Source organism: Thermochaetoides thermophila, assembly GCF_000221225.1.
Source record: "Thermochaetoides thermophila DSM 1495 unplaced genomic scaffold scf7180000011816, whole genome shotgun sequence".
In the NCBI taxonomy this organism is placed as follows: Eukaryota; Fungi; Ascomycota; class Sordariomycetes; order Sordariales; family Chaetomiaceae; genus Thermochaetoides; species Thermochaetoides thermophila.
In genome coordinates this window covers 5631522-5659494 of record NW_006383032.1, presented here as the reverse complement: position 1 = coordinate 5659494, position 27973 = coordinate 5631522, and the positions used below count along the sequence as shown (strand labels likewise).

At 52.4% G+C, this 27973-nt stretch overlaps 8 protein-coding genes across 8 annotated transcripts; 4 read left to right on the top strand and 4 right to left on the bottom strand.

Annotated features, from left to right (window-relative positions):
* Positions 1–114: 114 nt before the first annotated feature.
* CTHT_0036290 (uncharacterized protein) lies at positions 115–2040 on the top strand (the record flags this gene model as incomplete). Its single annotated transcript, XM_006693995.1, has 7 exons — positions 115–230; positions 289–338; positions 398–932; positions 992–1121; positions 1186–1382; positions 1435–1653; positions 1725–2040. The coding sequence occupies 7 exons, from the start codon at positions 115–117 to the stop codon at positions 2038–2040; spliced, it is 1563 nt and encodes a 520-aa protein (XP_006694058.1).
* Positions 2041–2257: 217 nt separating this feature from the next.
* CTHT_0036280 (uncharacterized protein) lies at positions 2258–7221 on the bottom strand (the record flags this gene model as incomplete). The annotated part of the gene is made up of 5 exons (XM_006693994.1): positions 2258–3787; positions 4025–4918; positions 4976–6177; positions 6232–6811; positions 6865–7221. The coding sequence occupies 5 exons, from the start codon at positions 7219–7221 to the stop codon at positions 2258–2260; spliced, it is 4563 nt and encodes a 1520-aa protein (XP_006694057.1).
* A 2141-nt stretch (positions 7222–9362) lies between these two features.
* Positions 9363–13735, bottom strand: CTHT_0036270 (putative nuclear pore complex protein; the record flags this gene model as incomplete). The annotated part of the gene is made up of 3 exons (XM_006693993.1): positions 9363–10157; positions 10220–13365; positions 13426–13735. 3 exons carry the CDS (start codon positions 13733–13735, stop codon positions 9363–9365), a joined length of 4251 nt encoding a protein of 1416 aa, XP_006694056.1.
* Positions 13736–14601: 866 nt separating this feature from the next.
* Positions 14602–15692, bottom strand: CTHT_0036260 (putative 3-ketoacyl-CoA protein; the record flags this gene model as incomplete). Its single annotated transcript, XM_006693992.1, has 2 exons — positions 14602–15459; positions 15528–15692. The coding sequence occupies 2 exons, from the start codon at positions 15690–15692 to the stop codon at positions 14602–14604; spliced, it is 1023 nt and encodes a 340-aa protein (XP_006694055.1).
* Positions 15693–16026: 334 nt separating this feature from the next.
* On the top strand, positions 16027–16616 carry CTHT_0036250 (uncharacterized protein; the record flags this gene model as incomplete). Its single annotated transcript, XM_006693991.1, has 2 exons — positions 16027–16092; positions 16161–16616. The coding sequence occupies 2 exons, from the start codon at positions 16027–16029 to the stop codon at positions 16614–16616; spliced, it is 522 nt and encodes a 173-aa protein (XP_006694054.1).
* A 200-nt stretch (positions 16617–16816) lies between these two features.
* Positions 16817–18153, bottom strand: CTHT_0036240 (galactose-1-phosphate uridylyltransferase-like protein; the record flags this gene model as incomplete). Its single annotated transcript, XM_006693990.1, has 4 exons — positions 16817–17040; positions 17102–17882; positions 17950–18001; positions 18053–18153. 4 exons carry the CDS (start codon positions 18151–18153, stop codon positions 16817–16819), a joined length of 1158 nt encoding a protein of 385 aa, XP_006694053.1.
* Positions 18154–18987: 834 nt separating this feature from the next.
* CTHT_0036230 (putative transcriptional protein) lies at positions 18988–20719 on the top strand (the record flags this gene model as incomplete). The annotated part of the gene is made up of 2 exons (XM_006693989.1): positions 18988–19080; positions 19253–20719. 2 exons carry the CDS (start codon positions 18988–18990, stop codon positions 20717–20719), a joined length of 1560 nt encoding a protein of 519 aa, XP_006694052.1.
* A 2372-nt stretch (positions 20720–23091) lies between these two features.
* CTHT_0036220 (uncharacterized protein) lies at positions 23092–25336 on the top strand (the record flags this gene model as incomplete). The annotated part of the gene is made up of 2 exons (XM_006693988.1): positions 23092–23865; positions 23927–25336. 2 exons carry the CDS (start codon positions 23092–23094, stop codon positions 25334–25336), a joined length of 2184 nt encoding a protein of 727 aa, XP_006694051.1.
* Positions 25337–27973: the final 2637 nt, after the last annotated feature.

Sequence of the window (27973 nt, the reverse complement as noted above, 5' to 3'; positions counted from 1 at the left end):
ACATAGGCGTCTCACCTGATTCAGTTGCTCAAGCAGAGCCCGGAGGTTTCACAGGAATAGCTCTGATCCTCAACTCCAAATTACTCGGCGAAACAGTGAGCAGCGAGCATGACCATGGGCGCAAAGACAAGCGTCAATTCGAACCATCTTCCTCCCCCGGCGGAGGATGAGCAGCCTCTGTCCCTTCAGGTAGACTGGACCCCAGAGGAGGAGATCAGGGCCAAGCGGAAGTAAGCAGCTGCTCCCCAAAGTTCTTCCTGAACCTCTCTAACATACCTGATATAACAGAATGGATCTAATCTTGATGCCTCTTCTCTCACTGGGCTTTTTCTGTCTGCGTAAGTGACCATAACTTTAAGTCACAGGTCAGCTGTGCCGTGAACCAACACAACATCAGAGCTCGACCGTGGCAACATTGCCAATGCCATCACAGATCACTTCATGGAAGATGTCGGCATCACACAGAACCAGTTCAACGTCGGCCAGCAGCTGCTGTCTCTCGGTATCGTCTTGACTGAGATCCCGGCCAACATGATTCTGTATCGTGTCGGCCCCGGCAAGTGGCTCACTCTCCAGCTCTTCCTCTTCGGCACAGTCAGCACCTTTCAGGCCTTTCAAAAGGGTCTTGGTGCCTATTTGACTACACGTTTTCTACTTGGTATTACCGAGTCTGGCTTCATCCCCGGTGGCTTGTGGACGCTGTCTACCTGGTACACCCGTGAAGAGTCCGCCAAGCGTGTCATTATCTTCTACTTCGGCAACCAGCTGGGTCAGGCTTCGTCCAAGCTGATTGCCTATGGTATCCTTCACATGCGTGGGGTCGCAGGCAAGCCTGGTTGGTTCTGGCTGTTTGTGCTCATGGGTGGCTTCACTATCTTCACGGGCTTCCTCTACGGCTTCTTCTTCCCTGACTCATTCAAGAATCCTCATAGGTGAGCGCACATCTACATCTGCTGTGATCTATCAATCACTGACTACGTTGGCCTTCTAGCACCTTCCTGCCTCACGTCAAGATCTTTAGTGATCGGGAAGTTCACATCCTGAGAACCCGTGTCTGGCTCGATGACCCGGCGAAGGGTAAGAAGAAGAAGAAGATCGACCGCGGCGCTTTTGGCAGGACTGTGAGTGATCCCATGTCACCAATTTGTATCACCAGTGCTAACATGGTCTGTCTCTACCAAATAGTTCCTGAACTGGCGTCTTTGGATTCATGGCTTCATCTCGCTTTGCAATAACGGTCCTCAACGTGCTTTCGATACTTATGGTCCTACCATCGTCAGCAGCTTTGGCTTCCCCCGCCTCAAGTCCAATGCCATGGCCGCCGTTGGTCTTTACCTCCAGGTACCCATGGGCTTCCTGTTTAGCTATATTTCTGACAGATAGTAAGTTGAGCACAGAACCCCAGGTATTAAAGCTCAGCTGACAAAATGATAGCAACATGCGTGGTGAGACCGTCATTGCGGGCTTCATCTGCCACCTCGTCGGTTACGTTTTCAACCGCTCATTTACCGCGCTCCCTCCGAGCTTGAAGGGTGTTCGGTACTTCGGTGTTATCTGGACACAGACTTTCGGCACCTTCTCACATCCACTCAATATCACTTGGATGTCCCTTACCTGCACGGACTCAGAACAGAGAGCCCTAGCCATGACAATGTAAGTCTAAAGTCGCCCTATCAGCAATTTTTCCCAAGTTTAAAACACTATCTAACATGTACACTCAACAGGGCCATTATGGGTGGCAATATCGCCGGTATCTATGGCGCGCAGATATTTCGCTCAGACGACAAGCCGTTATACATGCGTGGCTTTGCTGTCGCCTGTGCCATCCTTTCCTTCGGCCTGGTCCTTGCCATCATCCGGTACATTGATGACCGGATCCGCAAGAAGAAGTTGGGTGACAGCATCCAGCCGGTCACTGAGAGTGGTGAGAACTCTGGCGGTGATGAGAAGCTGGGCTCTGCTCGTTTTGATGAAAAGAACCCCCAGGAGGTGCCTGGTGATGGCAAGAAAATGCAGATTGCTATTGATCCCGTGCACTAAAGTGCTAAGTACTAATCTGATGATCAAAAGAAGGGTGGTGGATTGAGCTTTGAATATACCTAACTCCTTGGTCAGGAACGAAAGACGGTTTGGTATTTGGTTAATTCTGAGGAACTTAGGAAAACCCTGTGTGGCTTTGGTAGGCACAAATCAAAATGTCAGCTGCAAGTTGGCTTTTTGATGACACCTAAACCCTCAGTGTCGTGCATGTCGAATGCTAAACTGCTGTCACCTGTGACTCGATCTCAATTCTTATGCTCACCAAACTTTCCAAAAGCCTCTTCCACAACCATTTCCCATTAATCTCCTCTGCTTCCTGCCGATCATCGCCTTTTGCTCCTTCCAATCCAGGGTTCACTCGTTCATTGTTGAGCATTCTCCTAGTTCCCGTAAGGGTCTCCCTATTCCCAATAATCACCACACCCGACCGAGCCCTCGTCAACGCAACATTCATCCGCCGTACATCCTTCAAAAACCCAATTTCCCTGCTCTCGTTGCATCGCACTGTCACCAGCACTACAATGTCTGCTTCTCGACCCTGGAAGCCATCAATGCTGGACACCTCGACACCACGAGAGGCAAAGGGAGAAAGAAGCTGCTTGAGAAGCTCGGCCTGGCGAGCATATGGGGTAAGGACAGCGATCAATTGTTTGAGTTCGGACTGCTTCTCTTGCCCAGAATCGTGTTTGCCTTCACCTGGGCGAGTACACAGCATCTCACAAATACGCAAGCATAGGTCTGCCTGGCCTTTGTTGGTCTTAGATTTTCCGCCGAGATCTTCGCGCGTGGCACATTCGACAAAAACCATTCGAGCTTTATCGCCCTCACCGTCTCGGGACAGAGGCCAGGGGAACTGAGAGTTGGGTAGGGGCCGAAATGAACGAGGGATGCCCGTTTGTAGTTTTCCGTTATAAAATTCCTTGGAGCTGAAGGCACAGATGAAAGGATGCATACGGTACTGGATGTCTAGCATGAGCCTGGCGATCGATTGACTCTTGGTATCGAGAGATTTGCTGCTTGTGGAGTCTTCAACAAACAACCTCTCGAAAAGAGATTTGTCAAACTCCATGACAAGAGAATTTGGATGGACAGTTGGACGAAGCTGGACATGATCACCAACCAGGACAGCCCTCTGACATCCTTTGACCAGCGGTACCAACGAAGCAGGCTCCGTTTGTTGGGATGCTTCGTCGATAATGACAATGTCAAAAGTTTCTGAGCGCAGAAGCCCGATACCAGCGCCAATGCAAGTTGTGAACACGATCTTGGACTCTTGGACCCTTCTCTTTGCCTCATCCAGCACCTTTCGGCCCGAGTAAACCTCCTGCCCGACGTGGGCGTCACACGTGTATTTCCAGAGATCCTTGGAGACCTTACGGATCTCAGTTGAGACGCGCAAGGGGGCAAGGCTTGGGTCGTCGGCCAGACCTGTTGAAGCCAAGCGACCAATGTAGCGACGCATGACATTGTCGACAGCATTGTGTGTCGGGGCTGTGATTAGCAGCCTTGATCCCTCGAAGCTTGTCTGGAGAGCACGAATGATCTCAACAATGGTTTCGGTCTTGCCAGTCCCAGGAGGACCCCAGAGGCATGTTAAAGATGAGTTTAAAGCAGCTTCAATAGCTGCATTTTGACTTGGGTTCAGGTGTGGCCTATTGGACAATTCTGACTGAGTTGTCTTGATTCTTGGGAAGGTTCTTGAAGACTTTGTGATCTCATCTCTTCCAAGAAGGACGAGATCTGCGACCTGGCAACAAGCATCAAAGTAGCGTGCAAAGTCAAGAACCGCATTCAACATTGTCTTGGTTGTAGTATACGGGCCACAGTACCTAAGCTTCCAAGAGCACTTTTCATAGAACAGCGGCAGTGGATGGAGACACTGGAAACGAGCACGCCCCAGCTCCGAATGAATGACCAAGGCATCGATCGAATATTTCTTTGTGGAAAGTGTGTTGGCTGGAAGTGTTGCAACCGTGAGCCGTACATGAGCAGCATTCTCTGGGGTTCCAATGTCCGAGTCAATTCGAAACTCAATCTCGACCACCGGATACCCATCACGGTCTTCCGGCAGCCGTTTTAACTTTAGTAAGTCTTTCCTGGACTTTCCTTGTTCTGTAGCTTCTCCAATATGCTCCAAAGCAATGGAAATGCTGTTCCTAACAAAGTGCTGAATAAGCGCCGGACGTCCAGAAAGCAAGCGCGTGCTTTCCCGGTCCAGACACTCCAGCAAAAGGTCCATGGCGAGATCGGCGCGACGTACGGTCAGAGAAATGAGTTCAACTAGGCTGGAAAAACTCTCAAATGTGAGGCCGCGGACTCGTGATAGGAAGGTTTTGAACGGGGCAATGACCAAGTCCTGTGCTTCGTTCGCACTAAGCACAAGTGCTCGAAGGATATCCAGTGAGTAGCCATTCAAAAGGTAGTTCAAGGCTTCCAAGTCTTCATCATCTGGACCAGGCGGCTTTATCTTCCCGAAGCTGATGGCCAAATAAGGGGCTGCCTTCAGGAAAGCGACCATGGAAGAAAGGAGACTCAGGAGAGGAAGCTTGAATTCCCGACTTTCCCGCATAGAAGAGAGCAGATAGTCATAACTCTGGAGTAGCAGCTGTGCTTGGTCCCTCTCGAGCAGCCAGTAAAATAGTGTCTCCAGTTCGTTGATGGACTCAACATCTTCGAGAGCTGCAAAGTTTTGTCGGTGGGCAACCTCCACAATGACATCAAATTCAGCAGCCCAGTCGACGTCCTTGAGACTTGGCAAGGTGTATTCTTCGGCTTCCCTGGGGAAGAGTGGGAGAACAGATTCGGTATCGATGTGCTCCAGCCAAAGATCGAGGACCTGCATCGAGGCAACATCTCTGTTGCTGATAATGTAGATTTCCTGTATCCTCTGATTTAGTCATCAACGTCCAAAGATCCTGAGCGGGTGTAAACGCACCGCTGCCGAAAGCTTGTTCCGATTCACTCTGCCAACGTGTCGCTGAAGCCCCCTACTAAACTTGTCCAGAGCAATACTAACGCGAAACTCGGCGTTTGTTCCCTCGTCAAGAGTTTTTTGCCGCTGCCTACGACGATCGCCAAGATTTTGGACATCCCGATACGAACTATCATCAGACGGACCTCTTGTGATGAAAATCCACGTATTTGAGCGCTTGGCCTCGAAGAGCTGGAAGGTGTTACCATCACAGTATAGGCGATATGTAATCTTAGTAGGAAGCGACATTCGACTCTGTCTCTCGGTGCCCTGGGAATGTGAGAATGCAAAGAGCCTAACTGTGTCGTCGACCAGGCAGTCTCGTGCTGGATCAATAATTCGCGGGACATAGATTGCCAGGGTCAATCGGTCATCGACACGGACGATGAGCAGCTTGCGGTGGAAGAGGGCCATGGACCTGTTGGCTACATCCATGAAAGTAGCAAGGCGATCTCTGGAAGAATCATAGATACGTTTCCATTGTATCCTAGGATGATCGAGCTTGAACCGAGCAGCTGATTCCCGATCCAGCAAACTAGATGATGATACAGCATTCAAGACCAGTCCTGGGATCCAGGCCATGGGGGGCAGCTGCTGCATGAGCCAGGCTTTTTCCTGTGACGTGAGAACATTTAAGTCGAATAGATGCAGGAAGTCTTCGAATGGAAGGTTCTCTTTACGGCACCATCGTAATGTCATGCAGACCATCTCGAACTCTGACATGGCAACCCCGTCCCGACTCATTAGGAGTTCCACAGCATCGAGGTCATAGCCATCGAGTGTCTCCTCTTGATTGGAGAATTGCTCTTGTTGGATGAGTCGTTTTGCTGCTTCGTGGAGTTCATCGAGAATAAAAGGAGGGGCGTCTGAAGGAGGAGATGGTGCCTTCTCCAATCTAGGAGGAATCTTGATCCTGTTTCCATCCACACATTGCGAGAACAAGCGATTGAGCTCTTGACACTCAGGTGACATTGGACCACCTGCCCGAGCCCAATCTAAGTATAGGTTCTTGACACGTCCCAGGGAAGCGTTGGTGTAACGGACGAAGAATTCCAGGCGGTCATCGTCAGTAATCGGTGTAAATCTGATGGGCTCCTTAACACCTGGATACTTGGCTGGCTGCGATAGAGTCTTTGGAATAAGGTCGAGGTCCCAACATACAAAGACTGAACACATGAGTTAGTAGAAACGGAGGAAAAGAAGTTAGTAAGGCTGCTTACAGGTATCTCCATCCAAGTCACCTCCTGACATCATGTCAGCCGCTGGCCGTTTGCCCTTGGTTGAGAAGACAATGCAGTCAACCAAATGACTCAATTCGGGTCTCTCAACAACCCGAAACTTCTGCAAGTCTCCGGGATGAAGGCAGGGGTTCCGAGTTACCAAAACCTCGCAGTTTTTCAGTGCCATTGGGAGTCCGTTCTCTTCCAGTGTGATTTTCACAGCGCATTCTCCTTCCTTCAAGACTCCCCAAGCGTCACAGACCCCGAATAATAATCTGGACTTAGGAATCAAGATTCGGCATTTCTGTTCCTCCCTCTTGTTGAGCATCTTTGCGTACTCATTCTTGACCAGGGAGCGGATCCTCGGCCGGATAGCATCGAAAGATTCGACCAGGACACTCTCTGCCAGATCTGGCATGTTAAGACCAGAGAGAAACCGGAAGGCAGAGCGGGGGTCTCTGGACGCATCTGCAAGAAACTTGAAGTGGTTGTCCTGTTTCTTTTTAATTATCTCGCGGTCAACTCCGAGCGCATTGAGCAGGACGATGACTTCATCGTTGAGGAAGCCGTAGGTGAATGGCTGAGCACCATGTCAGTAGAAGGGACGAGGCCGATATAGACTGCATACAGTACCTTGGAATACTCAACGACAGAGAAAGAATGATCATCACCCCCAGAAAACTTCTTCATCGACTTTCTCATCCTCAACAGGATCCTAGGATCAGACGTCATCCGCGGATCAACGGTAACCACGCCTTTGTATCCGCGGTATCGGATCTGGAGAACTGAAGGGGTATATCGTCGATCTCTGAAGACGATACCCAATCTTCTGGCAAGATCCTGGGCTAAATGCGGCGATATCAACCCGCAACCATCAGTGAAAACGTAGCCATCAGGCGATTCAATATCCGGAATATCCTCGACACGGTCCGGCGGGATCACTTTGGCAACACGGGCTGTGGAGAAAAGCAAGCCAATACGTTTGGCCATTTTGGCCACTGTTTTCATGCTAGAAAAGTCACCGAGCGACTTGACTTTGTGCGAAATTTGCTCTCTTGATGCTGCATAAAGAAAGCATGTGCGTGACTTGAGCTGACTGTTGCTATGTCCGTAAAAGTTGTAATGGACTCCCTGGATGTGAATTCCGGCTTTGAGGAACCTGATCGCATAATCATTGCATTCCCTCGGGGTTATCGGTTGCAAAGCATCTCTGGAGTTCATCGAGTTTTGCAATTGCTGCTGGGGTATGTGCTTAAATTCAGCAAGCGATACGACCACAAACTTGTTGAGGGGGTCATAATGGATTGCTCGGTTGTCCTGAGTAGGCTCAAGGGACAGAACGATCTCACTTTTTGTAGCAGAGTTGATTAAGCTCACAGTCTTTACCAGTCTGTGTTCGTCCAGCTTTTGTGGGGATGGAAGCCCAGGAACTTGGTACTTCCACTCCTTGTCGTCCAGACTAATACGGTCTTGAAGTTTGTATTTAAAAGATGCAAGGGTGGACTTCTTTTGAGAGTTGTTTTTGGTATTCTGAGCCATCTGCGGTCCATATATGAAAAATTCTGTTCAACGATTGTCCGGCGTATTCGTGAAGGAACTGGTTGCTTGAAGAAAAAACTTAAAGCCATATATGTAGATCCTAGAGCAAAACCCTGGGAAAACGCTGAATAAGTCGGCCATTTCAAAAGAGATACGCATGCAAAAAGCGGCCCGTAAAACGCTGTTGGTATGGTTACACAACATTCGACCAAGCTTGATCATCGATTTTCATTGGTTCTCATCGCTGCCGACAACGGACGATACCGCTTGTGTTGTTAACAATTCGGCAGGCCTCATTGCATGCAAGAGTGCGGGATGATTGAGGAGCTCACGCCTGTGGACATCAGTTCCCATCATGATATCAGAGTCCCGATGCCATGATATGCCGGGCAGGTTTGACAGCTTCCTCTCTCAATTGCATGCCTTGCTCCAACCGTTTCATCGCCCAGGACTCCCATATTTCTAAATATCCATCTAAATGACTCAATGTGTCCCCCACGAGGTCATATCCCCAGTATATACATCATCGGTCCCCAATGTACAGGGAAAACAACCCTCGTCAACGCCCTGTATAAGCACTTTACCACAGACAATCCAGACCGGTCCATCCCACCACCAGCCATCATCAGCGAGGTTGCTCGAACAGTCCTCCGAGAACACCACTTCACTGCCCGTGATGTCAGAGATCCTGTTCGCAGCCTGGAGCTACAGAAATTGATCCTCCAAGCGCAAGCCAAGGCTGAGAGGGATATCCTCGCAGACCTCCAAAACACGAACGATACAAAATGGTTCATCTCTGACCGCTCCGGCGCTGATCCTATAGCGTATGCACTCCGCTATGTAGGCCGAGACGCTGCGAAAGAGAGCTTGGTCTCAGCAGCCACAGGTGAATGGACCAGAGAGCTCAAGCCGAGGATGCAACAGTCTCTGGTAGTAATATGTGAAGCCGGTCTTGAAGCAGCCAGTTGGTTGAAGGATGATGGGGTCAGGCTCATGCCCACAAATCTGGAGGAGTGGAAGAGACTGAATGGGGTCTTCTGTGGTTTGCTGAAAGAAGAAGAGGTGCCGTATGTGTTGCTGCCCGCGATGTTGGGGAAACTTGAGGATAGGGTTGAGTTTGTGGTGACGAGATGGAGAGAAAAATGGGAGAGTATTGAATGAAAATCGCGTGGGGATTGCAAAGTTGCAGGAAAAATCCATGGTCAGCATGTACTTGCGAGCTAAGCCAGCCCACGGTCAGTGGTGTTAACAGGATGAATAAGGAAATATCACAACTTGCCTGCACTCGACACAGTGCACACAGGCATTGGCGTTGGGACCAACGTAACTCTATTTTACCCGTCCTCGAACGCTCACCATCTCAACGAGCATTTATGTACAATGACAACCAAGTATTCCTTACCATTAACTCACCATTCCCCAAGTTTCAGCGCAGGAAAGTCCTCCTGCCAATCATCAGACCAATCAACCCTCCAATCTACCTACCGCATAGACGGAGATTAGACCATCTCAATACCCAACCCACTAACCTCAAACGCCGCGATCCTCCCTCAAGGGGATATGCCATCCTTCAGCTCAGATCAATCGTTGCCTCACCGAAAGAAACTCATACGAGCCATCTCCCCCCCAAGAAGCATATCCACACTCCTCTTCAAGCCCTTGACCGTCCTCCTCAGCGAAGCGATCTCCTCTGCATCAGAAGCAGCGCCTCCCCTAAGCGTAGCGCCGGTTCCGGCGATTTGAGTCAGGACCTGGTCCGCCCGACCTAACAATTCACTCACCCAGCTGCCCATGACCGCCTCGCTGCCAGAAGCACCGCTTGCGGCGGCAGCAGCCATGGCACCGCGACGCTCGACCTCTCTGACCCACATATCAACGGCCATGGCAATCCACTGGACAACCAGCTTCCTACGACGGCCAGTGAAGGGAGCTTCCTGGGTATCCAGGACGTTCTCCAGAACCTGCACGACGAGGGCATGCGGCACGCCCAAGTTAAGGAAGAGCTGGATTGGCCAGCAGGGATCGGCACCGATAGAGGCATCCTGGCCGTTGTTGATGGCATAAGCGCAGACAACGGGAAGCAAGCTGTTGACAGGGAATATTAGGCTGTCAAGAGAAGTGCGGTGGGCGATGAGTTGGATCTGCTGCGAAACATAGACGTAAGGAAGAGGGGGCTCGGCAATAGGAGCGATGACGCCCGCGGGGAGGTCGCCACCGGCCTGCACAATCTCCCAGTACTCGCGCCTCTGCTCGGCTTCGAAGTGAGACTGGTTGATGAGGTTGTTCCAAGTGTCGAGGATGGTACGAGGGTTGTGGAAGTCGGCAGCGTGGAAGATCAGCAGGCAGAGGTCGTAGTAGTTAGCCTGATCGGCGTAGTCATTGAAGAGCTGCAAAGATCGGGTAGGTTAGTCTATGAACCTCACATACATGGCTTGCTCTGAGAACTTACATCAGTGAGTGTTCTGATGGGCCCATCGAGAAACTCCTCAATTTCTGCCTTCCTCTCCTCGGGGATGCGTGGGTCAGCCACAAGCCTCTCAAGGAGATCGTCTTGGATGTGGGCGATCTCGAGAAGCTCCGACGCCTCATGATTCAGCTGCTGCTGTTGCTGACGGCTGATCCCAATGGTATTAACGCTAGCATTGCCCTTGGCGCGACTGAGCAGGATGATGCGGTCCTTGAGGCTGATGTTCAGGTCGGACTTGGCCAAATTAGTCTGCACTTGCGCGGCCTCGAAGAAGCGGCTGCGGGTAGTGTAGAAGCGGCAAAGGAGTTCAGCATGGCGGAAATCAGTCTCAGCCAGCCGCTGGAGATAGGTGATGACATGAGGTGAGTCGATAGAAAGAATCCGGTCGGTCCATCCCTTTTCAATGTACCACTCATACAGGTCGAAGTGGAAAACCTCGTCGCTTGAGTCGTTGACCACATTGTAAGCTTCCATACGCTTTGTTGCAGCAAGTGTGGGACGGCCGTCGACAAGCTCGGGCTCCCCAGCGAAGTCACTCTCGAGCTTATCAAGGACCTGGTGAATCAGGTTGTAGCAAATCTTGCGCTCGTCGAACGCCTTCTTGCGCGAGTCGTTGGCGGGCTTGCCATCGTTCACCCATGAAAGCGCAGTATTGCCCCGATCTTTCTGTTGGGCAACCGTGAGGCATAACTGGATGGCGCCAGCATAGTATTTGAGCGAGATATACTGCTCGACAGCGGTTGTGAGGTTAGCCGGAGTTAAGCTGCCAGCGACTTGCTCAAACAGGCGCAAGCTCTCGGCCAACAGGGCACGCAGAACAGGAGAGTTGTGAGCCTGTTCGCTAGCTCGTTGCAGCTGCTCCTGAGCCTTGAACGTAACGACATCATCAGGAGAACAGAAGCTTCCACAACGACGACGCAAGGCATCGGCAACAGTCTCAACATTGGCGCCGCTAGCAATATTGCGGTTAACAATTGCCTTGACCAGCACCTTTGCTAGCTCCTTGCCTGGGGTCTGAGAGAAGAGCTGCTCGTATGTCAAGTCCTTAAGCTGCTGTTGAGAAACGGCATCCAAGCGAGCATAGATATCCGAGACGCGCTCGTCAAACAGCATAAGAACAAAGGAAATGCCTTCCGAGATGCTTTCCATGAGTTTCTGGAGGGCATGCAGCGCCTGATGCTCCTTCTGGTTGGCGATGTCCTCTTGGCGACCAAAGAGACGCTCAGAAGGAGGAGCAAGGCCTTGAATGGTGCTCTTGTTGGCTTCAAGGAAGTTGCGCAGGCGCTCAACATTTTCTTGTATCGTCACAAGCTTCGAAGTCGGAATAGTAGAAGAGATATCTGAACCCGAGCCAACCTGGACGACCTTCGCCTTCCACAACGTCCGGACAAGACGCGTGAGGTAAAGCGCTAGGGCATCGTGCCGCGACGACAACCTGACAGACTCAGAGACAGATTGCTTGCCATCTGATTCTGCGAGCCTGGGCTGACCACCATACTCGATGAAGGCAGCCCGAGCCAGGTTTTCGGTATTCCGATCCATGCCACGGCCAGTTCCGGTCCTCAGATCAGATCCCTGGCCGCAAGCAACGGCCAACGCAGCAGCAATAGTCTCAACACGGCCATACTGGTTGATAAACTTACGCACTTCTCTTTCAAGCGCGTCGTCACTAGCACTGACACAGTTGCCGAGAGCCTTGGCGAAAATATCGACCAGTCTCCTCCGACGAACAATGTGCACGCCAGTGTTAGTGAGCACAGCAAACTCTCCGGGAACCTGGTCGAACTGAACGGCTAGCTCGTTGCCGAAGCCAAGAGGTTGCTTTGCGGCAGCGAAGGGGGCGGTCGTCAGGCCAATCTCAATGGTACGATTCCCATTCTCCAGCTCAATCCAAGTGCCCTGTTCGAAATACTTGAGCGCAGACGCAGGCTGAGTGACCTTGATCCGGCCAGTATCCGGCGCTGAGACAAAAAGCATATCCTGATTGGGATGCTTGCGGACAACATCGAAGAAATATCCAGGGGAGAATCTGAAACCGAGTGCGCTGGGGTCAAGGGCTCGCGAGGTCTTGTCAAGCTGACTGTCGATAATCTGGCCGTTAAGGGTCCGAATGCGAGTTGGCGACTCCCTCGGAGGGAACTTGACAAACTGAAGCTGCATGCTTTGAGGAGCCAAGCTGGTGGCACCACCCATGGTATACGAAGCAGAGCTGGTTGCGCTCAGGAAGAGCCGGCAGCCGGTGTCGGTAAGAGCCATAAGATGAAGCTTGGACGCCTCGGTCGCTGGGATAGGGCTCAGGGCCACGATATTCGTCTTGTCAGTGAAAAGCGGGGAGCTATCAGCCATATGTGCAAAGTCGCGCAGGCAGCTGGTCTTGTCCTTCTCAATAACCTTGGTGAGCTTCTCCGGACCTTCCATATGGTATGTCCGAATAGTCGACCGGTTGGAGAGCGAGTAAAGAAGGTTTCGAGTGTCGTCAACATAGAGACCCCGAAGCCACTCCTGCTGCCGGGAGCCAAATGGCAAGCCAGCCAAGCTGGGGACGACCGCAGACCAGCCAGGGTGAGAGTGATTGATCTTGCCGCATCGGCTGGAGAACCACCTCTCTTCCTGCTGGTAAAAAATTTCATGAATATCGGTGTCGCTTTCACCACCGAGAAAAATGCGGCCGTCCTTAGTACCGACAATGAAGCTAACGTCGCTACCTCCACGGTGGACCGACATCCTGGTCGAATAGAGCGTAAGCGACTTCGAACCCGAAGGGGTAGGCGTGGCAGAGACACCAAGGAGGATGATTTCGGAGGTAGTAGCGACAACAAGGACATGCGTGATAGTCTTGACGAAAACCCCCGGTTTCGGCGGCACAAGCGCAACAGCAGTAATGGTGTGTGTTGCCTCCTCATACCCGATCAGCTCCGGGTTGGGATGGGTGTAGTCCCAAAGAAAGAGGGAGCTGTCGATCGAAGCCCATGCATAGCCAATCTCAGCGAACAAGCCCAGCTTCGTGAAGACTTCGCCTGCATTAAGATGCTCAAACACTTTGTCTGGGATGTTGTGGTGACGCACTACATGGAATGGGGCCCATGATGAATCGGACGACTGCATCTCATAGTCGGACGATGCGCCAGCTGGAGGAGTTCCGAGTCAGATACGGAACAGAATACAAAAAGCAGTGAGATGAAACTTACGCCTGCAGTAAGAGTCCAGGTCAGGATAGCTATCGTCGAGTTGCAAGGTCTGGTTAACGACTTGGGCAGCCTTTGCGACTGGAGGGAGGTCTTCGCGAGCCTGTGGTGTCATCAGGCCGCTGTTGATCTCGGGGCCGGGAGCCATTGTGCTCGCCAGCGGCGCGGGAGCAGCCCCAAGCTGCGTCGTCGCAGCAGCGCCGGAGGAGGACGCCTCAGTAAATAGACGTCTACGCGCAGGGTTCGCTGTCGGGGGGGCTGGCGTGTTGACATATGCGCCCGGAATGGGGCGCATCGGCGTCATTGGCTCCATGACAGCGATCGCAGGAGCACCGTTTGACCTCAAAAAACAACCAGCTCCTGCTGCTGACACTCTATCTCAATGGTATGAGGTCGCTGCCGCCGTGCAGTCGGTCGCCGATGACGAGGCAAGATTCAGGAGCAGGCGAGGAGGCTCTTGGAGGATGCTCTGAGAAGATGTCGGGTGTATTTGCTGCTCCCAGAGTCTTTTAAACTTTGTCCGGAGCTGCCCGACTGTCTGCAGCTCTTATCCTAGGGCAATTGCACCATCAAAGCAATTTCAAACAACCGCCGGAGAGCGTTCGATTTGCCCTACAAAAAAAGAAAATATCAGTCGGCCGGGTGTCGTTGGGAAATGGGGTGAAGCGTCGCGCGACGATGCGATGCAAGATGGTTGGCGGCGGTAGAAAGAGGCTGGCGGGACCGACCACCGACCACCGTAAACAATTTTTGGGAAGCCAAGCAGGGTCATTGGCGAAGATGGGGAACTTTGCTTGGGCGACGCGCGACTAGGAACGGGAACGCGCTGTAATCGCTTGGCATCGACAAGGGTCCGATTCTGCCACCGCCTTTCCATTGTTTGGACCCTCGGGACCGGGTAGCGACTGAACACAAAATGGAGGGCCAATGACTTCTGAGAGACTCCACGCCGACACATGTAACTCTTGCGTTTTACTATATCTGATTTCTTCGCTCGAATTTCTCGCTGGAATGCAGTAAGAAAATCACGGCGATAACTTCGAGCACTAAAAATTGTTATAGTTCATTCCTAGTGTACAGACCCTCTTCCCCAAATCCCCTCCTTTGCACTACATTAAACTTTACTGGGGAAGATATTTCCCTTGTCACCATCCTTACGTCCCCACAATTACCCCACGCTTAGTCCTGCTTCTTAGCCTCCCGGGCAGCCTTGCGCAGCGCCCGGTTACGGATGTCGATATGCATCTTCCGGTTGTACCAGATAGTGAAGCGGCTGGTAGTGCCAACGGTGGTAGCAACGATCCACTTGAAAATAGAGTGGCTCCACCACGGGGTGTAGGTGTTGGGGAACATCTCAATGCTGTCAAGGCCAATCTTGCCGAGAGCAGAGCGGACGAACTGCTTCGGGTTGGGAATGAGCAGGCTGGTACGACGGACCTTGCTCATGGCTGTGGTGATCAAGTAAGCGACAATAAACTGGACGTCGACGCCGTAGGGCTGAAGCTCAGAAGCCAGAGAAGCGCTCCAGTGCTGCAAGAAGGCCTTACTACCGCTGTAGGTAGCGAGGTACGGGGTAGGCATAACGCCAGCGAAGGAGCCGAGGGTGAGGATGAGGCCGTTACGGCGCTTGACGAGGAAAGGGGCAACGACCTTAGTGGTCTTGAGGGTGCCCAGGCAGTTGACGGTGATGATGTTTTGCATCTCGTCACGAGCGGTCTCGAGAAACGGTACGGGGATGCTGTGAGATTGGCCAACATTGTTGATCAGGATGCCGACGTCCAGACCGTCGATGAGCTTGGCCAGACGCTCATAGTCGGCGTCGTTATCCTGAGTGTAGTCCATGGACAGAGTCTTAACCTGCAGGCCAGCCCACCGCAGGGTGAGCTCGCGAGCGAGAGCATCGAGCTTGGACTGGGTACGAGAGACGAGGACGAGATTGAAACCCTTGGCAGCGAGCTGCTGGGCAAACTCTTTGCCTAAGCCATCAGAAGCACCGGTAACGATGGCCCAGGTGCCCTTCTTGCCGTACTTGCGAAGCTGTTACACAGAAGGCGTCAGCACACAGTATCAGTAAAAAACCATACCACGGGGCAGCGAGGACGCACGTTGGTGCCGCTCAGGATGAAGCAGCTGAGGATCAGCTGAACAAAAGAGAGAACATTTCGAACAACGTAAAGGGCACCGACACCCGCCAGGGCCCATTGAGCACCCTGGGGGACGGTATTCCAGAACTGGAGAGTTTTCTGTGCAAGCTCCTGAACAACTTCCATGATGTTTGCAAGTTCGGCCCTATCAGGTACACAATGGGTGTTTGAGCGAGCGGTGGTGGCTTTTTAGAGTCTCGGCAAACGATGCCGCGTGGGAAGTTTTTGTCGGAGTCGAGCTCCGCTGTGGGGACGCGTCGGGCACTTGGGGTGCTGCCCCAATTTGCTGGAGCTGAATGTCTTGGCATTTGGGGTGGCAGGGGGCCAAGGTGCCCATCAGTGGACGGGCTGGAAGACAGACGGTCAACAATCAACTTCAGCTCCCCCTCCCGATTCTTTGCCCACTGCGCTCCATCTTCATCATTTCGCTTCCTCACTGTCTGTCTCCAAGTCGAACAGGATGGAGCGTATCTACACATTGCTGCCCTCGGGCGAAAAGGGCATCCTGCCCTACTACCTGTTTGTCGTAAGTAACATCCGTGAGGGTGCTCTAGACGCTAGACAAGGTTCAAAATATGCCGACGCATCTTACAGGTCGGCGCCGTTGCGCTTGGCAATGCCTTCCAAAACTATGTGACGCTACACTACACGCGGCGCATCTACAACGGCAAATTCGTCCCTAACCATGCCCTTCCTCCAGCATCTGATCGCTACAACCCGGAGGACAGCACTCAGATTCTGAAGCCTGCCTTACCCTCTGGCAAGGACTCTGAGAAGGCCAAGGACCAAGTAACTCCTTTGGCTGCTCGCCTCTTTGGCGCCTACACCTGGCTTGCCGGCCTCATCCGCGTCTACGCGGCCTATCAAATCGAAAACGCCGGCATGTACCAGCTCGCTCTTCTGGCGCATGTCGTTGCTGCTGTTCACTTCACTTCAGAGATGTTGGTGTACAAGACGGTCAGGTTCAGTGGGCCTCAGGCGTTCCCTTTTGCTGCTGCTTATGGTGGCACTATCTGGATGCTTCTGCAGTACAAGCACTATGTGCAATAAGCGTCCTTTGGATGGGTTGAAAGGAATGCTCAAGATCTAGGTATCATGTATCAAAAGGTTATTCAGATAAGGGGGTGGGGGGGAATGATGTAATGTCGCTTGCTGAAGACAAATGCACAAGACAGTCCAGAACCAAACTCTTTCCCACATTATCGAATTGTGGAAAGTGTCTATCACTCCTTCTCCTTTCGCAACTCTCTTTAGTTCAATGTGACACGGTACAAAGGCCCGCTGCAACCCCTTAGGCGGGCAGCTGCCTGCTCTGGGGTTATGTCACGCTGAGGTTCGGCCATAAGCTCGTATCCAACGAGAAACTTCCGCACTGTCGCTGACCGGAGAAGAGGAGGGTAGAAATGCATATGGAACCAGCTGGCCTCCGCTTCTTCCTCATTGGAATCCAGCGGTGCTTGGTGGATTCCGGAGCCTGTGCTATGGGTCAGTAACGCTGGCACGTAACCAATTCTCAACGGCGAGGGGAATCATACTGTAAGGAAAGTTCGTCTCGAAAAGGTTGTCGTAACGCCTTGTGACCTCTTGAATGGCCTCGGCGAACTGAAACCTTTCCTTCTCAGTAAATTCAACAAGAGCGCGGACATGCCTCTTGGCAATGATGAGCACTTCAAACGGCCAAACAGCCCACCAAGGGCAGACAACGACAAAGCTGTCGTTTTGCCAAACTACCCGCTCCTGCTTCTTTACCTCGAGCGTGGCGTAGTCCTCCAGTAAATGTCGCCCATGTTCCTTTCGGTATTTAGCCATCTGAACCAGCTCTTTGCCTGGCTCCTCAGGCATCGTGCTTGTCGTCCAAATTTGGCAGTGAGGATGTGGGTTAGAACAACCCATGGCAGCACCCTTATTCTCAAAAATCTGCATGTATCTAAGCTGGTGCTTCGGCGGGGTCACCTCAGCATCAGGAGTGGTCGGGATACTTGCCAGGGCCTGCTTTGCCTGCTCACAAAGGGGATGTGATGGCGATAGATGGCTGGCATAAATGCGTGTCCAGGTCTCGATGACTGGCAGGATTTCTTCTGGAGCCATGTCGGCAAGGGTGAGATGGTGTTTGGGTGAGAAAGTCAAGACATAGCACTTCCCCGTAACTGGTTGGGCCTTGAGCAAGAGTGAAGCGACATCATCGCCGGTCTCCTCAAGAGTGTATTCTTGCTGCTCTTCTCTGACCGCACTGTAGTCATTGACGAATGCAAATGTGCCGGAGTACTTAGGATTGCTATCCCCTTCGGCTCGCTTATTTCCCGGGCACAGATAACACTAATGGTAATGTCCGTTTATATCAGTCATAGGTTGGTTCACATTATGAAGCTTTGAGCAGACTAACCTTGGGATCATACTCGGGCAATTCATTCTTTGAAGGGGCCTCTTGCTGACCTCTGTTCCATATTAGATCAAAAGCCTAACCATAAACAAGCCATAATACTCACTGCCAGGGACGCTTGGTACGATGAGGAGACACCAAAAGCCAGGACCCAGTCAACGGGTTGTATCGACGATGAGAAATATCATCAAGCACTTCGTCAGGCATCTTGAGTGATGGCAGTGACTAAAGCAGATAATCCTGGGAAGTTGCAGTAGCCAATGTATTTGGAGAATGTAAAATCAAGCCTTTCACGAGAACTTGGGATTTGGTCGGTTCAGCATTATTCACGGAGTAATCCAGAGGGTATGGCAATTCATTGCAAGAGCCAGACCCACGCACAAAGCAAAAGATAGAAAGCCTGACCCATCAATCACAAGGTGGGTGAAGAGGCGGGGTCATTCACTTGGAGATCTCAACAGTAAGCAGAAAAAGCATGCACAACAGACCTGTGGCTTCAAATTGCAAATTTTGTCTCACGTTACACATTAGATCATCTACTTGCGCAATATTCAATGATTCCCATTGTTGCGCCGAAAGAATGTGACTGATATGCGAGCTTTGCGTTGACGACTTAAAGGAGGAAGCTGCCCCTCAATTCTCCCATCTCTGCCCCCTCCGCCTGCCCTGGACACTCACTGAGGGTTAGGGTTGGATAGGACGCATTGGCCAACCTGATCGGCTGATCTTCGGCTGCCAAGCTTTACTTTTCCTCCTTGCCCAGCCTTGGCTTATTGGCCCCCTGCATTGTGGATCATTTGCATCGCACATGTCGGGGATGCCCTCAACCGCAACCGACGACGCGCCTTCGAACAGCGAAGATTCCATCAAAATCGACCACGTCTGTCAACGAAATCCATCAAAACAACAACGAATATCATCCAGGAATCGACGTTACAGTTGCGAGAACCGGTTATCCGGATTCTCCAGAGGGTGGTTCGGCTATACTCGGGCCACGCGGAGCAGCGACACTAGGTCTGGTTGGCCTCCATTATCGCGAACATGGGGGTTATTCGCAAGAAGATTGCGGGCAGAAGCGGCGAAGGTGGGGTGAAATATATCTGTGATGTCTGCTCTGTTGATATCACATCAACGGTGAGTGATTTCTCTCGTCAGATGTTCCCTTTTTAGCAATGTTGTCATCGCGGTCGGGACCGCGTGTCGTCCTCTCGGAGGAGTCCCACGTGCGGCGCATGATGCCTGTCCAGCGAATAGTGGAGCTTCAAGATCCCGATTGCGCCCAACACACTAACACAGCTTCCGGCAGGTCCGGATTCGGTGCGCTGACCCTGCCTGTCACGATTATGACCTCTGTGTCCCGTGTTTCGCAAATGGATCTTCCAGCAATGCTCACAAACCCGCGACACACTCGTTCCGAGTCATCGAGCAGAACTCCTTTCCCATCTTTGACCCAGACTGGGGTGCCGATGAGGAACTCTTGCTCCTCGAAGGAGCTGAAATATACGGCTTAGGATCATGGGCGGACATTGCCGATCACATTGGCGGTTATCGGACGAAGGACGAGGTTAGGGACCATTATCTGAAAGTCTACATCGAGTCACCCAACTTCCCCCTGCCGGAACGTTGCAGCCCGTACGATCTTGAATTACCCAATTCGATCTCCCGAGAGGAGTTCCAAGCTCGTAAGAAACGCAGGATCGAAGAACGGCGAGAGGCTGCCAAGAATGCTCCCCCCCCTCAGCCCAAGACGAAACCGACAGCTAGCATTCCAGCTTGTCACGAGATCCAGGGATACATGCCCGGCCGTTTGGAATTCGAAACCGAGTACTGCAACGAAGCAGAGGAGGCCGTACAGCTCATGTCGTTCGATCCCGGCGATGGCATCAACCCGCGTACTGGCGAACTGGAGCCCGAAATGGAGCTGAAGCTTACGGTGATGGAGATCTACAACAACCGGCTCACGCAGCGCGTTGAGAGGAAGAAAGTGATTTTCGAGCACAACCTGCTCGAGTACAGGGAGAACACCAAGGCGGAGAAAAAGCGATCACGAGAAGAACGCGAGCTTCTCAACAAGGCGAAGCCCTTTGCGCGCATGATGAACCGCCATGACTTCGAGCAATTTTGCCAAGGTCTTATCGATGAGCTTAACCTTCGTCAGGCTATCGCCCAGCTGCAGGAATGGCGTAGTATGCGCATCGGTGACCTCAAGAGCGGCGAAAAGTACGAGCAGGAGAAGGCCCTGCGCATTCAGAAGTCTATGCCCATGGGTTCCCTCGACCGCGAGAGGCTGGCGACGTCGCAGCGCGGCAAGAACCAGCAGCAGCCCGAGCCGCCAAGCGGTGCCGCACTTCTGGTTGCTCCTGAATTACCGGCCCGGTACAAGGAGCCGATCATCGACGCTAACGGCTTCCCCCGTCCGGATGCCAACAGACTTACCGTTGACGGCGGTAGTGTTGTTGTCGCGAACGGCACTTCTCAGCCCAAGCCGAAATATGTACCTCCGCCGGTGCCGGGTGTTCAGCCCATGAATCTTACCCAGGACAATGCGCCGGATCTTCACCTGCTGACGCCGGAGGAGATCAAGCTTTGCGAGACTCTACGGATCCAGCCGAAGCCGTACATTATGATCAAGGAGCAGATCCTTAAGGAGGCAGTCAAGGGTAATGGGAGTCTGAAGAAGAAGCAGGCGAAGGAGATTTGCCGTCTGGATTCCCAGAAGGGGGGCAGGATTTTTGATTTCATGGTCAACGCTGGTTGGGTGGTCAAGGCTTGAAGGGTGACGGCCGGGGTGAGTAAATCCGATCAAAGGTTTAGGCATTTTCTGGGAGGCCATCAGTTTGCTTTTTCGATCATACACGGCGTTCTGGTTAGGGGGCGGGATACCACTATTGCTACGGAAACACAGTTAAGATGGCACTAGAGAGCCTGTCGTTGTGTACATAGGTGTGAGATTGCGTTCTTGCTGGCAAGATTCAGCTCCAACCTTTTGAAAGCTGTCTGCTCTTTTACTTGCTTTGGTGCTGGTCGATGGGTGGCATGTCCCCTCATGGTAGTCCTTGCGAAGACAAATAGACCGCTTCTGGTGTGCGATAAGCCATTGTCAAACTCTAGACGAAACCTGACCCTAAATGTCGATCAACCAAACCCGTGAGGGGTCCAAGATGGGTTTTAACCAGGCACGAGATGTCGATCTCGGACCATTTGCACGTGCAGTTATGCCGTGTTTCGCAGTAACCTTGGCTTGTGGTCTGATGCTGGCACAGGCGCTGTTGCGAAGTTTATCCGAGCCACACACAAAGGGGTTTCGGTTGCTCTTCCGACGCTGTGGGATGTTATAACCGCCGTGAGCTGTGGCCCAGAGATGTGACATTGCTGGCGCTGAAGAGTAGCGATGTGTAAAACGCTTGTACTACCATGAGTGTACGCGATGGTGTTCGGCAAGCCAGCAAATTGCCTACTTACCCCTAACTACCTACTACCTAACACTGTCTGGAGCTTCCTGTTCCCCAACTTGAAGGCGGGTAACCTTTGCCCCCTGATGATGTACACGTCTCGAAACAAGCTACCGCGAACCTATCATTTTGCAGCAGCTCAACAACGGTATGGCAACATGACAACATCTGAAAATTTTCGGGAATGGCACGCAATATCAGAGGTAGACAGCCATGCATCCCAGAACCTAACGTCGACGTCCGCTAGCTTCGTGGAAACGACCTCATCGACTTCTTATACCCACATCTACTTCGCTAAGCCTCTTGGGGCACGAAATATCATCGTCATTTGCAAACTGGCAGTGAGTATTTCCCGGTGGAATTTCTTGAAGCGTCTAGAACTTCAAACACCATTCCGTAGTCGAGTTGTAGTTGATTTAACAGCAGACAAAGGTACGTGCAAGCAACGGAACAGATCAAGGACAGCCCTTAGGTATCGGTAGCTTCATTCGACTCAAAAGTTAAACTGATTTTTTTTAAATCTTTCGGTCATCAGCCCCGTTTTCCTTCTGTAAGACAGCATTATTTGCAACTTGGAAGTGCGGGCGGGCCGTTAACGTGGACTTCGAAAGTTGGCTTTCCTCCATCCCGGCTCTTGTTTCAGTTTGGTGCCAGCGGCAAAAACCCACCCAAATCCCACAGGGTCCCTCCAAGGTTTTGTGTCAGCGGGGCGGTTGCTGGGACTGATCGCCGCCAAGAAACGCCCCCTTGGACAGGGGCCCAACGTCTTTCGGGAGATGTTCGTCGTCTCTATGCTCAGTTTATGCATGATTATGTGCTGAATATTCCGTTGATCTATAGAAATTCGCTGGCCTTAGTTGTCAATTGTTTGGATATTGCTACGAAAATTTCTGAGAACTGGGCTGAATCCTGTCTCTCCCTTCCCAGCCTCCCATTCCTTATCTTATCGCTTGTTTCGGTGGGGCTGTCACTGTGCGGCAATGGGTCCAGGCCATTTTGCGCGAAGTCGTCAGGGATCGTATGAATCTCATCCAAAACCCACGCGCAACCTCGCCGACGTCCTCCTACCGCTGGTGTCTCACAACTCGACCGGGCCATCGAGTGCTGTGCAGGTCCAAACCTACAGGGATCCTCCATCACACCATTCCTCTTTGTTCGCTTATCGAGCACACCCTCCTAAAAGTTTAGGGTCTTCAGCTGCTGCTGCGAGCCACGAGACCGCAGACTGATACATCGGAGAAGTACTGAAGGCAACAAGGATTGCTCTTATTCCTCTGGCTACCTCTAAGACATGTGCATCATCATCCGAAGCTGATCTCGAGACACACCCAACGCCCCTCGACATCTCCAGCCGCTCCACCTACGGACCACTTACTGGTTTCTCATCATTTGTGGGGTAGTTGAGAGTCTGGACCGGCCATTAGTCGTAATCCGTCACCACTGACCGGTACTGAAGAGAAAGGCCAGCAAAACCCATCTGTAGCCCATTCGCAGCTCATGCCGCCAATCATCCAGCTTGCCACGAAACTCATCACTTCGACATCCATATCCTCGGGCGTTCTTCTCGCTCAACGGCACAGGTTTTCGGCGTCCTCTCAGACACAAAACGCCCGAGGTACGACACGGTATTCGCCTTGACAATTGACGACACTGGCGCTGTCGCCAACCTGTGGCGCATCAAAGCCCAGCAGCCATGGACACTTCATCACAGGTCATCAGCCATGTTCACGAATTGGTCACCCGTGCCGGCGGCGTTAGCACGGGAGAGGAGCGGCCGCCTATCTTCAAGGCAATTGGCATTGCCTTAGCTGTTGGCTCAGGAGCCTTCATTGGGACATCGTTCGTACTGAAAAAGGTTGGCTTGCTCAAGGCCAACGAGAAATACAACGAAGTCGCAGGCGAGGGATATGGATACCTCAAGAATCTCTACTGGTGGGCCGGCATGATCTTGATGATCATCGGCGAAGGCCTCAATTTCGCCGCCTATGCCTTCACTGATGCCATCTTGGTCACGCCTCTAGGTGCGCTCTCAGTCGTCATCACTACCATTTTGTCGGCCATCTTTTTGAAGGAGCGCCTGAGCGTCATCGGCAAGGTCGCGTGCTTCTTGTGCATTGTCGGCTCGGTCGTTATCGTTATGAATGCGCCACAGTCCTCTGCTGTTGCAAACATCCAACAGATGCAAAAGTTCGTCATACATCCGCTCTTCCTCTCGTATGCCGGCACTGTGATCATTGGTTCCGCCATCGTGGCGCTTTGGCTGGGTCCAAAGTACGGCAACAAAAACATGCTCGTGTATATTTCCATTTGCAGTTGGATTGGTGGCCTCAGTGTCGTGGCGACTCAGGGGCTGGGAGCTGCTATTATCGCCCAAGCCCAAGGGACCCCTCAGTTCAATCAGTGGTTTCTCTATGTGCTGCTGGTGTTTGTCATTGCAACCCTCCTGACCGAGATTGTATACCTGAATGTAAGCCTAAGAGTCGACTCAAATGAAAGTCAGAGCAAAAACGCTAAACAGTTGACTGCAGAAAGCGCTGAACATATTTAACGCGGCCATGGTTACGCCCACGTACTATGTTTACTTTACCAGCACTACGATAATCAGCTCAGCAATACTCTTTCGTGGCTTTAAGGGCACCCCGACATCCATCATTACGGTTGTCAACGGCTTCTTGACCATTTGCTCTGGCGTTGTGTTGTTGCAACTGTCGAAGTCCGCGAAGGATGTCCCGGATGCTGCCGTGTTTTCCGGTGATCTGGATCAGATTCACACTATTGCCGAGCAAGCACAGCCCGAAACAGAACCCAAAGCTGACGCCATTCGTGGGACTGCAGCCATCATCAGGAGGCTGTCGGCAGCCAGGGAGAAGATGGAGTTGGAAGAGTTGAGACGTTTGCGTGAGGAGAAGCTCCAGGAGAGCCTTGCACCTCCCAGCGAGACGGGCGCGCCTCAGTACGAATGGGATGGCATACGGCGGCGGAGAACGACCACGTTCGGTCCACGCTCGATGACAGCTCCGTCTCCCACACCAACCCATCTTGCACCGCCGACGCCTCACCCGCCTTTGGGCTGGTCGCGTTTCCCGACCGAAGAGGAGCTCGCACAGGCGAACCGGCCCGTTTCGCCCGCCCTGTCGAGCTTGGTTGGCAGCATTCGCAGCCGAGCTCGTTCCGTCCTGCTGCCTGGTCATCCCGATTTCCGTGAACAAGCCCCACATAAGGTGCAGAGCCCGATGCATCCGGTCCAGTTGACCTCAGTGGCTGTCGCAGGTGCCAAACCACCGAGTATACCAGAATATGATTCTGATGGCAACGGCGAAGGTAGCGGACAGGGTCTGTCATATTCAAAACGTCGCGTGCAGACTGCTGGAGCCTGCAGCCGCAACGTGTCTGGCGGGAGTGACGCTGGAAGTGGTCGCTTGCCACCAGGCTCCCCCGGCCAGTCAGGCAGGCGCCAGTTTTCGTTCCAAAATATGTTCAAGCGCTTCCATGCGCATGAACATGGCGGCGATGGTGCCGTGGAATCGGGTCAGTGGTTTGCAGCCCGCGGCAGGGCGACTCCTCGCGGCTACTCGAGCCCACAGTTGAAGGGTGCAACGGAAGAGGAGATGCTCGGCCTCGTCAAGAACGACGGTAACACTAAGAGAGTACCCGCTGTGCGGGTCTACGAATACAACGACGACGATGATGACTCCACGGAATACATTGATGATAAAAAAACACGCTATGGTCGCGGCATCACCCATGGGTATAGCCAGAGCCCTCCTCGTGGCGAGGGCAGTGAAAAGGATGAGAAGGAAAAGGAACGAGAGGAGCTGGAGGCCTACGAGAGGCACCGGAGACGGTTCCGGCGTAACCAGATTGAGAGCAGTAGCGATGAAGACGAATGGCCCTCTCAACAACCGCGACACGAGGGACCTGGCCCCGGGTTCATCTGATCTCCCACACTCTAACTTGTTACGACCCCCATGCACAATATATCATGAAAACTAAGAGCTTTAAAGCACGACCTGTTGATGATTGTTTCCTTGGATAGTTGCTGGTTCGGTTATGCGATCGTTTCCCATCGAAGCATGATGATGTTTGTACAAGACATGTCTTTCTCAAGCACTTCCAACATTGGCTGGCCAATTGCATAGTGTAATACATGAACGGATACAGAAAGGAAGGAGGGAAATTTTGTTAGGAAACGCACATTCGGGCCGGTTTCTCGGGTCACTCAATCCCTCTGGTCTGGGCGGGTTGCTGGTTGCTGGCCGTAGATGGTGTGGGAGGGCAATAGTCATTACCTTGCATCGCTGTCATCGGCATTCCAGACTGTATACTATGATTGGGCTGAAAGAGAATTGAAGAGCGGCAACATTGGAATAGCAGGAAATGAGAGGTGATATGATCCACGACCCATTTCTCTTTCTTCCCAGATGCAGGACCTCGCGTTGGAGTTTTGCCGTATGCCGTGGGGCTTTTGATAGCGCCTGAGCGTCTTGCATGGCCAGCGGCTCATGCGGGATGGCCTGACCTGGTCATTGCGTGCTGTAGGATGGAACGCTGGACAGGGGACAGCCCGTTAGGTGTCATCTACACAACACAGGCTGCTTGGGCTGACGCTTTATTGACAGTCTGGGGTCTTTAGGTTCCTCCGAGCACAGATCATGCTACTACGGCGACCCCGGGGAGGGAGAATCTCCTCCGGCCTCAACTGCGTGCCTATCGATGGCAGAGAACACGACCCACAGCGGTCACTTGGCCGTTAGAGACGGCCTTTTTAGCTTTCGCTACCATTCTTTAAGCCCCGAGACCAACCAGCACCGTTTAGGGCCGGAACGGCAAGATCGAACACCTAATCGAACGTGGGTTGGGTCTCTCGGATCTTCGGTCTGAACATCCGTTCTCCGCCTTGTTCCCCAACTCGCTTGCAATCAACTGCCGGCTGACACGGCCACAGTCCTAATCTCAGTTTGCGATCCGTGGGCGTGCCGTTATCGGCATCGCAGTGTGCACAGTACACGGTATTTGTCTTGCTCAGGATAAGGGTTTAGGGCCTGGGCTGGGCTGTGTGATCCAACGGCCGGCTTCTACATCTGCGCTCCGTATTCTCGCCAGCTTGAGCTTGACCCACGATCTACCAGTACCGTTGCCGTTCCCCAGATTCTAGGAGGCAATCCTCCGGCAGTGCACGACGTATAGTTTGTGCTACCTGTTGATGGCCAAAGGGTGAAACGGTGGTCCAACTTTGATTCTGGTTTCATGTAAGCAACGCGAAAGCTTGAACTAGCGTCTTGGTGTGCAGTGAACGCTACTCTTGGCAGCATTGCGAGGCATTGGCGTTCTTGAGAGAAAAAGTATCAAGGATTTTCCATCGTCCGAACCCTCGAAAATGGCAACCTATACACAAATATCTAGTCGCCAAGGGCTTTCTCGGCCGGGCCCGGTGCAATCCAGCCCTGCTCTTCGGACCTGCTACGGATGGAATGCCGATAGAAGCCTTCCGGGCAGCAAGGGATCACAACCTCAAGACGGGAAGCTCTGCCGTGGCAAGTTTCCCGCGGCTTGGCATCTCCTAGCGTCCACTCAGAGATTGAAGATCGCCATTCTGCAACACCCCCCGATGTTGAGACGCCTCCTTTTCTCCCACACCCACTCTCCATCTGCACTGAAGCCCTCGGGGTGAGAACCCACAAAACACCCGAAATGTCAACTGTCAAACCCAGTGGAGGTTACAGCTGCCCTCTTTGCTTCCCCAGTCTCTTTCCATATTAAGAAACCCGTTCCGGGTGGACGGGGCGGGCAGGTGTCAACTCACGCCATCTACGCCCCCCCGATTTAGCCTGTTTCCCCAGACTTGACCAGCCACTATGTCGTTCGTGCAAAGCCCGTGACGGTACACAATGCCGCACGTGTAGCCAACCAAGATGGCATCAGAGCATCTGAGAGCGACCTAACCTAACCTAATCCTTAACCTTCACCCACATGGAACCTTCCGTTGAAGTGGGCCTGCTGGCCTTGTTAGTCCCCCATGTCAACCATGATAGCTCGCATTGCCAGGGTTAGGCTGTACTGGCCGTGTTATAGGTCTAGGTGAGCGGTATACGAGAATGATGGAGGCAAGAAAGACGATAAACAGGGCCGGCATTTGCGGTCCTAGCGTGCTTGATAAATGGAGAGAAGTGATAGCAGCCCAAGGGAAGCGAGAAGGAGAGGCGTTATCAAGCCAGGTCTGGCTTGGGACCAAACAAAACAGGCTGCTACCTCTCATATGCCCACCCAGAGTACCAAATACCTAACCTCAATTCCAAAGACGCCTTGCCCAGACTTGCCGACCTTTCGTTTCCGCCCAACCTCGCTGACTAGCCCTCCGGATAGATTCTCCGTGTTGACCTTACCGATGCAGTCCTCAGGGTGGCTTATCGATCACGAGTAGCTCCAGTGGCGTGTTTTCATGGCATTTCAGCTTCCGAGTGCATCTTCAAGTCTCGTTTTCATCTCTGGAGTTTCATTGACGCCATCAACCGTTTTGTTCGATAAGTCCTTTGACTAGGCGAAGATATTATTTGGCGGATCCCACGTTCTGGGTA